This window comes from Corythoichthys intestinalis, chromosome 13, assembly GCF_030265065.1.
Source record: "Corythoichthys intestinalis isolate RoL2023-P3 chromosome 13, ASM3026506v1, whole genome shotgun sequence".
Lineage (NCBI taxonomy): Eukaryota > Metazoa > Chordata > Actinopteri > Syngnathiformes > Syngnathidae > Corythoichthys > Corythoichthys intestinalis.
The window spans coordinates 43,624,956-43,636,799 of record NC_080407.1 but is presented as its reverse complement, the minus strand read 5'-3'; the positions used below and the strand labels follow the sequence as shown (position 1 = coordinate 43,636,799).

At 45.5% G+C, this 11,844-nt stretch overlaps 1 protein-coding gene across 1 annotated transcript in view; it reads right to left on the bottom strand.

Moving 5' to 3' along the window:
• Nucleotides 1-3,401: 3,401 nt before the first annotated feature.
• Nucleotides 3,402-11,844, bottom strand: part of LOC130927819 (mitogen-activated protein kinase kinase kinase 11) — a 37,922-nt gene continuing 29,479 nt past the window's right edge. Inside the window, exons 8-10 of the mRNA XM_057853885.1 lie at nt 11,692-11,804; nt 8,562-9,098; nt 3,402-8,043 (exon numbers count right to left, since the gene is read on the bottom strand). Coding sequence (XP_057709868.1) covers nt 7,454-8,043; nt 8,562-9,098; nt 11,692-11,804 — 1,240 coding nt within the window. The 3' untranslated portion in view covers nt 3,402-7,453. The remainder of the gene's footprint in view (nt 8,044-8,561; nt 9,099-11,691; nt 11,805-11,844) is intronic.

Here is an 11,844-nt window from a genome sequence, read left to right as displayed (position 1 = left end):
CAAACAATAGACCACTCAAACAAGCAATCAAGCAGCCTTTGTGTGAAGGGGGGGTTTCACTCTGGATAGCTGCAATTAGCATCATGAATATTTGCAAATCAAGACTTGTTAACTACGGCGTTAGTGTAAAAATGATGAGAGGGTCATGTGGCATGAAACTAAGACGAGCATCGAGAACTGTATCTAAAACAGACAGTCAACATTTTAGAAAATTGAATGTTAGAACATCTAGGACAAATCCCATCAAGCACCTTTACTTTGTCTTGACAGGTCCAACATTCAGTTGTCAAGGTTCACACTTTACTATGTTGAAGCACACAATGACTAAAGAACTTTCCACAGTAGCTCAAACAGCTGTTTAGTCACAGCAAACACAAGCTTCAGTATATAGTACAAACAGTAAAAAGGTTGTCCGCCTGATTGCCTGCCTGAGCGGTCCACTGTCCGACAAAGCCAAGGCAGCACAGCCCTGCAAACACTCAAGATGCTAATTGGAGCAATCCAACCCTGTAGTTTTGCGAGTGTGAATGGGAATGACTAATGAGGACCTCATGCTCACAAAATATATGCTGATTAGAGTTAGATGACCCTTCTCTGGTACGAAAAAAGGCGCAAGCATGACAAATTTGGACCAAGACGGCTGTTTTCGGATGGGAAAAACTAACCTCAGCCCCCCTTGCTGTGAGCGCCTTCCAGTGCCCCTGTAAACTAGGGGTGTTAAAAAAAATCAATTCTGATACATCTCACGATATTGCGTCACGCTATTGTCGTATCGATTCAAAATCAGCCTGTATCGATCCTTACATGTGTGTTTTTGGTGGAAATAAACATATAAATAAAATAATATAATAAACAATAATAATAGATATGTTTTTTTTTTTATTATAATATATACATAGGTGTGAGTGTGTGTGTGAATGGTTGTGTGTCTCCTTGTGCCCTGCGATTGGCTGGCAACCAATTCAGGGTGTCCCCTGCCTACTGCCCGAAGTTAGCTGGGATAGGCTCCAGCACCTCCGCGACCCTCGTGAGGAATAAGCGGCATGGAAAATGAATGAATGAATGAATATACTTTAGAGCACTTTTCCTCCCGTCCAGTAGTTGGCAGCAATCAGCAGTATTGCCTTGCAGTCTGCTGAAGTAACAGCATTAGATTAAAGATTTGTCTACGTTGCCCTCTAGTGGTTGCTCGGATTAGTCCTTTTATTAGTCTGAAACTGGGCTAAGTTTAGCTTTCACTGCAAAAATTTACATGGGATTGAGAATGCTGCATTGAAGCAGGTTTTTATTAAAAAAAAAAAAAGAGAAAATGTCATGAAAGCCATATGTTGTTCAAACGCAAACATTTTTACTTTAGTGCTGGATGAGGTTTCAGGATTAAATTGACATAAATTTACTTATTGTCCATTGCTGTTTTTTCTAAAGTGGTATACAAATATGCAATAATCGACTTCAAGTATAGTATCGGGATTAATCGAATCAGATTGTGACATCTAAATCGTGAAAATCGTATCGTCAGATATGAGGTGATAAACACCCCGAATATAAACCCTACAGGGCACTCATTGAACTCCTATTGACGTCTAGCGCAGTCAATGCCAATGAAACATGAGCATCCCGGTTTGAATAAAGTGTCCATTACAGTCAATGGCATGCTGCAAATTACAGTGGTATGAAAAAGTATTTGAACCTTTAGGAATTTCTCACATTTCTGCATAAAATTACCATCAAATGTGAGCTGATCTTTGTCAAAATCACACAGATGAAAAAACAGTGTCTGCTTGACCTAAATCCAACCAAATATTTATAGGTTTTCATATTTTAATGAGGATAACATTCAAAAAATAACAAAGGGGGAAATAAGTAAGTGAACCCTCTGCCTAAGGAGACTTAAAGAGCAAATGAAATCAATTTTTACCAAACAATTTAAGTCAGGTGTGTGCCCAATCACTGATGAGTGGTTTAAAGCTGCCCTACAAACTATAAAACACACACCTGGTAAGAATTGTCTTGATGAGAAGCATTGTCTGATGTGCATCACGGCTTGGTCAAAAGAGTTGTCTGAAGACCAGGGATCAATGATTGTTGATTTGTTTAAACCTGGGAAAGGATACAAAACCATCTCTAACAAGTCTGGATGTTGATCCATCGACAGTCAGAGAAGTTGTCTACAAATGAGAGTTCAGCACTGTTGCTTCTCTCCCAAGGAGTGGCCGTCCACCAAAGATGACGCCAAGAGTTCAGCGCAGAATACTCAGAGAGGTAAAAAAGAACCCTCAAGTGTCTGCTAAAGACTTACAGAAATCACTGGCACAGTCCAATATCTATGTGCACACATGAACTATATTTAAAACTATGGCCAAGAATGGTGTTCATGGGAGGACTCCACGGAGGAAGCTACTGCTGTCTAAAAAACTATTGCTGCTAGTTTAATCTTCGCAAAAAGGCCATTGTACACTCCAAAGAGGTTTTGCCAAAATATTTTGTGGACTGATGAAACCAAAGTTGAATTGTTTGGGAGTGACACACAACATCATGTGTGGAGGAAAAATAGAACAGCTTACCAACATCAACACCGAGAAGCATGGTGGAGGCAGCATTATGATTTGGGGCGGTTTTGCTGCCTCAGGGCCTGGACGAGCTGCCTCAGGGCCTGGACAACTTGCAATCATTAATGGAAGAATTAATTCAAATGTTTTGCAGGATGTTTTGCAGGAAAACCTGAGGCCGTCTGTCAGACCGTGGAAGCTAAAAAGAGGATGGATGCTGCAACAAGACAACGATCCAAAACAGAAGTAAATCAACTAGAGAATGGTTTCAGAAATACAAAATACACGTTCTGGAGTGGCTAAGTCAAAGTCCAGAATGGTTTCAGAAGAGCAAAATACACATTCTGGAGTGTCCAAGTCAAAATCCAGACTTGAACCCCATTGAGATGCTGTGGCATGACCTAAAGACAGGAATTCACGCAAGACATCCCAGGAATCTGACTGAACTACAGCAGTTTTGTAAAGAAGGGGCAAAAATTAGTCCTGATCGATGTGCCAGACTGATCTGCAGCTAAAGGAAGCTGGTTGAAGTTATTGCTGCCAAAGGGGGCGGGGGAGGGGGGGCACAAAATATTAAATGTGATGGTTCACTTATTTTTCCCCCTCATGTCATTGTTTGCATAATAGCCTGATTAAAATATGAAAACCTATAAATGTTTGGGTTGTTTTAGTTTAAGCAGACAGTTTTTTCATCTGTGCGATTTTGCCAAAGATCTGATTTTATGCAGAAATGTGAGAAATTCCAAAAGGTTACGATACTTTTTCATACCACTTGAAATTTCTAGGCTAACTGTTGAAGTCAATGCAACCATACACAAAATAATCAACTATTCAAGTATTACATTTATTTGGTCATATTTTTTGTTGTTTATTTCCACAGGTTAAACCATTTGTAATAGTCGAGAAATAATAAAAACACGTTTACACACGTTGTAGGGAAATAAATCTTCTTGACACAGAACAATAAGAGTTAATTAGGCCCAGCCCAGACTGAGATTTCCATACGTTCTTTGAAACCACATGAAATTGGCAGGTCACAGAAAAATAGAATTATATACATTTAAAAAAAAAAAAAAAAAAAAAAAAAAAAAAAAAAAAAAAACATGATTCAGCAAACAAAAAACACAAACACAGAAAAATCAGACAAAAGATGAATATGACTTCAGTCGTGTCCAGCTTCACTTCTAAGATCAAATTAGATCCGAGGGGTATTGCACAAAACCAGGATAAGGGATTAAGTCTGGAAACATTGGCTAATGTAAGCCTCACATTGGTTGTACAAAAGCTAAAGCTAAATTAATCCTGGTCAAGTGGCATTTTAGCGTTTATCCCAGATGTTTTTAATCCTACTTTTGTGCAACACCCCTACCGAACTCAAGATCATCTTCTAATATACTTAAATGGAGAGATTGTCATGAACTGGACATTAGAAGCACCCAAACGTTTAAAAAGTCCAGTGGAAAACATCATCCTGATGTAGATTGTGTCCGAGGCCGCTGAGAAAAGGACATTTTGATCCAGTGTGTGACATAGAAGCCATTCATAAATATCCCGAACCCCGTCCCTGTATATTTCTATTACTATACAAGTTTTATAACATGCAAGCTACAATTCTATTTACTGTAATGTGTTCAGTCCGGGCACCTTAACCTGGGGTCAGCAGCTTTAGCAAGGAAGCCCAGACTCCCAGCTCCTCCGGCGGGATCCCAAGGCCAGCCGAGAGACATAGTGTCTCCAGCGTGCCTTTGGGACCTCTCCAGGAGGCATCATAACCAGATGCCACCTCAGCTGGCTCCTTTCAACGCGTAGGAGTAGCGGCTCAACTCGAGTCCATCCCGGAAGACCAAGCTTCTCGCCCTATCTCTAAGGTAGAGTCCTGACACCCTACAGAGGAAACTCATTTCGGCCGCTTGTATCCGGTTCTTTCGCTTGTTCTTTCGGTCACGACCCACACCTCGTGTCCATAGATGAAGGTAGGAACGTAGATCAACTGGTAAATCGAGGTTCGCTCCTTCTTTACCACAACGGACTGGTACAGAGTTCGGATCACTGCACCGATCCCTTGAGAACCAGACCCCAAGGTACTTGAACTCCGCCACTTGAGGCAGGATCTCCTCCCCGACCCGGAGAGTGCTCCTTAACCAGCTTCTCCGGCGCGATCCCTAAACCAGCCGAGAGACATAGACTCTCCAGGGTGTCCTGGGTTGTCCCCGAGGGTCTGGAGCTAGGGAGACGTCCAGGATGCATCCGAACCAGATACCCAAGCAACCTCAACTGGCTCCTCTCAACACAGAGGGGGAGCAGCTAGACCCTGAGTCCCTCTCAGATGACAGAGCTTCTCACCCTATCTCTAAGGGAGAGCCCAGACACCCTGCGGAGGAAACTAATGGTCACAACGCACAGATCGTCACCGTAAGTAGGAACGTCGATCGACTGGTAAATCAAGAGCTTTGTCCCTTCTTCACCAAAACAGACTGGTACAGACCTTGCACCGATCCCTCGTAAACCAAACCCCAAGATACTTGAACTCTGCCACTTGGGGCAAGATCTCATCCCCGACCCAGAGAGGGCACTTCAACCAGCTCCTCCAGTACGATCCCAAAACCAGCCGAGAGACATACTCTCCAGGGTGCCCTGGGTGGTCCACGGGATCTTGCGCCAGGAGACGTCCAGGATGCATCCGAACCAGATGCCCAAGCAACCTCAACTGGCTCCTCTTAACACAGAGGAGGAGCGGCTCGACCCTGAGTCCCTCTCAGATGATCGAGCTTCTCACCCTATCTCTAAGGGAGAGCCTGGACACCCTGCGGAGGGAACTAATATTGCTTGCTTGTATCCGGGATGTTGTTCTTTCTGTCACGACCCACAGCTCGTCATCATAGGTAGGAACGTAAATCGACTGGTAAATCAAGAGCTTCGCCCCTTCTTCACCACAACAGACCGGTACAGAGTCTGCATCACTGCAGACCTTGCACTGATCCCTCATGAACCAGACCCCAAGATATTTGAACTCCGCTGCTTGGGGTAGGATCTCATCCCCAACCCGGAGCGGGCTCTTCAACCAGTTCCTCCGGTGCGATCCCAAAACCAGCCGAGAGACATAGACTCTCCAGGGTGTCCTGGGTTGTCCCTGGGGTCTTGCGCCAGGGAGATGCCTCCGAACCAGATGCCCAAGCCACCTCAACTGGCTCCTCTCAACACAGAGTACGAGCAGCTTGACCCAGAGTCCCTCTCAGATGACCGAGCTTGCCCCTTCTTCACCACAACAGACCGGTACAGAGTCCACATCACTGCAGACCTAGCAACGATCCCTCGTGAACCAGACCCCAAGATACTTGAACTCCGCCACTTGGGGCAGGATCTCATCCCCGACCCGAAGAAGGCACGCCACCCTTTTCCGACTGAGGACCACGGTCTAGGATTTTGAGGTGCTGAACTTCATCACAACTGCTTCACAGTCGGGTGCGAATCGCTCCAGTGAGAGTTGGAGATCACTGTTTGATGACGCCAACAGCACCACATCCGACTGCAAAAAGCAGAGATGCTGCGGCCACCGAACTAGACCTCTTCAAGCGACAAACTGCAACCTTGGAGGAGTCCAACCCTCACCGGGAACCAATTCGATTTAACACTGGCAATGCAGACCAAACACCGGCACGGGTCGTACAGGAACGAACAGCCCGTAACAAGGGCCTCGGTACCCTGTACTTCCTCAGCACCCCTACAGGACATGGTCGAACACCTTCTCCAATAAACGTATTGCTTTTTAATATCATATTGTCACATTCAGAGGTGGGCAGTCACGCAAACTTTTGGAGAAAAACGTACTTCTAACAGGTTTTACCATGCCATACTTTTTACTTTGACTAGACTTGTGACGAAGAAATGCTACTCTTAATCGGGCTACGTCATATTTGTCCTCTTTATTCAACATATTAAACCACGGAAAACCGGAGCTATGATTGTTTTTAATTCATGGTAGGAAATATTTTTCTCCAAGACTGTGTACAGGTGATGTCTCATTTCTGTAGATTTTTGGAGTCGGAATTCGATGATTTTTTTGTGGAACCAATATGGTCACGTAATATGTTATAGTCAGAAGTGGGTAGAGTAGCCAAAGCAGACTATTACACAACCACATTACACACAAAAAAATTGAATTCCAGCAAGAAAAAAAAATCTAGAGAAATGAAGCATCATTCAGCCTAAGAGCATGCGTGCCCTCTAGTGGAGAAAACATATTTCATTCATTCATTCATTTTCCATGCCGCTTATTCCTCACGAGGGTCGCGGAGAGAAAACATATTTCCCATGGTGAAATTAAAAGGATCATATTTGCGGTTTTCCATGGTCAAGCTGTGCCAAATAAAATCCTTGCTTGCGTCTGATGGGTATCATGAAGTCATGTGATTACTGTTGCTACGTGTCGTTGGTGAAACTCTTTTGAAGTAACGCCACCCGAGTCAAATTTTTAGCTACTCTATCCACCTCTATTCTACTCCTAGTTGACACTTTCAAAACCAAACCACAAACGCATTAGTCTAACTTCCACTCTCACTCCCCTAAATTTAATTCTTACTGATGGAAATCACTGGTCATGTTGAATGTTGACTCTTTGGTGTAATGTGAAATGTGGGGACGCGTTCCTACGAAGCGCGGTAAAAGTTGCTCCTTTCCTTGTACTGAGTGACAAAACATGGTTCTTGAACATGTCCTATCTGCTTTGAGGTCCCACATGTTGAAGCTCAGTTTAAAACTATAAAATGTTTGTATGCTCGCCCTATATTGCTGCTTTTCATCTATTAAACAGTGATTTACTGGATATTTGCGGCCTCAATGGTTTTTTGCAGGTCGAGGTACAAATAGGGTCCCGGTAAACAGTCCTCGTTTGTCGAGAGCGGACTTCAGAAGCGGTCGTCTCGGAGTTGAGTAGGAGACTTGAAGGGTTTGAGCCCCAGAGTCCTTCGGGGGTGGGCTCGCTCTTTGGTTCCGTCCGGTTGCTTGCCGCAGGCGGCCCATCCCAGGTCGATGAGCGGCGAGTCGGCCGGGTTGAGTGGCGCAATGCGAAATGACGGCAAAGTGGGCGAGCCGTTGGCGGAGCACGGCGCCGAACGCGAGGTGGGGAAAGGCGCAGAGAAGGGATCGAAGGGCGAAGTTTTGTCCAGGGCGAACGACGGGTCGGCTCTGAGGGCGAAGGGGTCGCAAGCCGGCGAGGGGAAAGGGTCGCAGTTGGAGAAGGGATTCGTCGGGGAGGGCCGGTACCCCAGCGGGACGCTGTCCGAGCGTCTCGGGCTACGCCCGACTCCTGGAGTCCCGCCGCCTGCCGAGATGAAGCTCCAAGCATCGATGCGGGGGCGTACAGGCGACGGACGAGGTCGGGGGATGACGTTGACCTGCAGCCGGCTCCAGGGAGCCACCTTGGGATGAAGAGTGCGCGGTGTGGGGGGCTTGTCATCAGAGTCTTGCGTGTCTTGGCACAAGGGCAGGTCCAGTACTGGAAAAGACACAAATGTTTGGACATTTCAACATCCATCTAGCACAGGGGTGGGCAAACTATTCCACAAAGGGCCGCAGTGGGTGCGGGTTTTAATTCATACCCATCATGAGGACAGCCGTTCACCAATCTGGTTTCTTACAAGTGCAATCAGTTGATTGCAGTCAGGTGCTTCTTGTTTCCACTGAAACCTCATTGGTTAAACGGTCTGTGCTGAATCAGTTGCAACAAAGACCAGGACCCACTGCGGCCCTCGAGGACCGGTTTGCCCACCCCTGATCTAGCATCTAGTCCAGAGGTCCTCAAACTAACAAACAGGACTACACCTTTGCACCAATCTGGTATTTACAAGTGAGATCAGTTGATTGTAGTAAGGTGCTGCTTTTTTTAGCAGGAACCTCATTGGTGAAACGGTCAGTGCTTGATCGGTAGGAACAAAAACTAGGACTGAAAGAGACCCGGTTTGGGCAGCCCTGATCTAGTATAATTGGTAATGCTTGTGACTCTCGATCACCTACCTAGCTGGGAGCCGAGCAGGCTCGGACTGGACCTCCTCCTCTGCTGGCTTCTGTGTGCCGAGCTCTCGGAATTTGCGTTCCCGTTGGTGGCGAAGAAGCTCTGGTCGCGTTCCCCCAGACTTGCGTCCGGCCGTATCCGGTGTTGACATCCCGCGCTTGGTGGCGGCTTCAGTTCTTGGCACCGCAACGCTAAATCCAAAAGCGGCTCGGAGGAGGCAAAGGTGATGAGGTCGTCCACGAAGGGGGGTTGCTGAACAAGGGGCTTGGAGGGCGAGCCCTCCAGAAAGGAGGCCGCACACTCTTCGAGGGACGGAGGGTTCGTTCGAGGGGGAACTTTTGGCAAGATGTCCAAGCATCGACCTAAACCTATGGATGCCAAGAGGGAGCCGGTCCCTAGCAGAGCCTGGTGGGTGTTCTTAATCAGGCCGAGAGGGCCCCTGTCCGGCCTGGGGGAGCCCGCGGGAGAAGACCCTCCTTCTTCACTGCCAGAGTCTCCTTGCTGAAGGGGAAGTCGCAGGCCGTCTTTCATTGAGGAGCCTGCCAAAAAGATGTGATCTGCGTCAATCTCATGATTGCTGACGGAGGACTTTAACCCTTGTGTATGGTAAACGTTGTTTTCGTCAATGAAAATGTTTTGTCGGTGAAGATTTTTTTGAAAGACAGTGACGAGCTAATAACTTGTCTTGGGAGACTCAAACCTAACGAGAAAAATGCCAGTTTTTGTCTGAATAGATGACAACAATGCAACATAGTTTCATGGAGTACAGGGTGTCCCACAATGAATGTCACACCTTTCCAGCGTCCATAGCATGAAAACTACAAATCTTAGAGTCATGGTTTATTTACAGATTTATCCCTGATATACAGTCCCTGAGAAAAGTCTTGTCGCGTATCCATTTTGTAGAAACAATTGCTAATAACCTGACTTTTAATTAATCAATTGGTTTCAGAAATGGCTCATATGAAAGCTAAGACCCTCCCTAATGATGTAACAATATATTTGTTTTACTGAAAAAATATTTATCATTTAATGAAGACATAATGGTCAAATTTTGGCAAGACAAAAGGTTTTGTCGCCTACAGAAGTAATTGAACAAAAAATGTACTTCAAATACAAAAATATGTTACATATCATAAGTATATTAAGTAGTGGTGCTGTGAGATCCAAATTTAATATTTTGTGTGACTTCCATGGGCTTGAAGGACTGCATCCATGCGCTTCAGCAAGGATTCATACAGTTTATTGATGAAGTCATCAGGAAAATCAAAGCAGTCTTGCATGCCTCCCAGAGTTCATCAACATTCTTGGGTTTCGTCTTCCATGCTTCCTCTTTCATCCTGTTCATGTCTCGTGACTGGGCTGGTCAGTCCTGGAGGATCTTGATCTTCTTTGCCTTGAGGAACTTTGAGGTAGAGATCGAAGTATGCGATGGACCACCATCCTGCTGCAGAATTTGTCCCTTATTACGGTTAGGAATGTATGAGGCAGCTAAGATTTGTTGATATTTCAGACTATTTATGTTGCCTTCTACCCTGCAGATTTCTCACACCCCCCCACACTGGATGTAACCCCAGACCATGATTTTGCCACCACCAAACTTCACTGTTTTCTGAGTGAATCTCGGATCCATGCGGGCCCCAGTAGGTCTCCTGCAATATTTGCGGCGACTGTGGTCACTGTTTTGTGCGCAAAAGGTGGATTTTTTTAGATGAATCTTCCATTTGTGCGCAAAAGGTGGATTTTTTTTAGATGAATCTTCCATTGAATTACACCACAGTCGCCGCAAATATTGCAGGAGACCTACTGGGGCTCGCACGGATCTGAGATTCTCTCAGAAAACAGTGAAGTTTGGTGGTGGCAAAATCATGGTCTGGGGTTACATCCAGTATGGGGGTGTGCCAGAGATCCGCAGGGTAGAAGACAACATAAATAGTCTGAAATATCAACAAATCTTAACTGCCTCTTACATTCCTAACCATAAAAAGGGACAAATTCTGCAGCAGGTTGGTGCTCCATCGCATACTTCAATCTCTACCTCAAAGTTCCTCAAGGCAAAGAAGATCAAGATCCTCCAGGACTGGCCAGCCCAGTCACCAGACATGAACAGGATGAAAGAGGAAGCATGGAAGACGAAACCTAAGAATGTTGATGAACTCTGGGAGGCATGCAAGACTGCTTTCTTTGATTTTCCTGATGACTTCATCAACAAATTGTATGAATAATTGCCGAACCGCATGGATGCAGTCCTTCAAGCCCATGGGAGTCATAGAAAATATTAAATTTGGATCTCACAGCACCACTACTTAATTCGCTTATGTTATGTAACATATTTTTGCATTTGAAGTACATTTTTTGTTCAATTTTTACACTACTTTCTGTAGGCGACAAAACTTTTGTCTTGCCAAAATTTGACATTTATGTCTTCATTAAATGATAAATCTTTTTTCAGTGAAACGAATATATTCTTGTATATTCAACATAATTTGGGAGGGTCTTAGCTTTCATATGAGCCATTTCTGAAACCAATTGAAAAATTAAAAGTCAGGTTATTAGCAATTGTTTCACAAAATGGATAGACGACAAGACTTTTGTCAGGGACTGTAGGCCTGAATACAGTCCAGTATGCTGGACATCAGGTTGTCCAGGGTTTCTGAACTGATCCTGGACCAGGAAGGTTTTAGGTTCCTGTTCAGAGTGCCTTTGGACGTTGTTGGCGCCATATTGTTAATCTCTTCTGGGACGATCGCCCACAGATTTTCTATTGGCGACATGTCGGGCCTGTTCCTTGGCCACTTGTCCTTTATACAGTACTACGCAAACGGATCGCCGACTTTCCGGCATTCTGGGAGAAGGACAAGTGGCCAGGGAACAGCCACAACCTGTAGCCAATAGAAAATCTAGGAAGAGATGGCGCCAGCAATGTCCGAAGGCACTCTGAGCAGGAAAGTCCAAGCTGCCTGGGGTAAGATCAGCTCAGAGACGCTGGAAAACCTGATGCCGGCCTGTATCAGGAAGAAGGAGGGAAACATTTGCGAAGAAAGCATGACTCTTAGACTTGTTGTTTTCATGCTATGGACGCTGGGAAGGTGTGATATTCATTGCGGGGACTCCCTGCACAATGGCAGTTACCATTGTGGGCCAGGGAAAGGGTCGGCGTAGGGGGCCTGTACTCCTCAAAGTCGTCCGCAGCTTCTCCGTTCTCATTGCAGTGTGACTCTAACAGCTTGGCTCTCATGGACAAACTGGTCATGAGAAACGGGAAGGCGTGAGTTCACGGCTCGA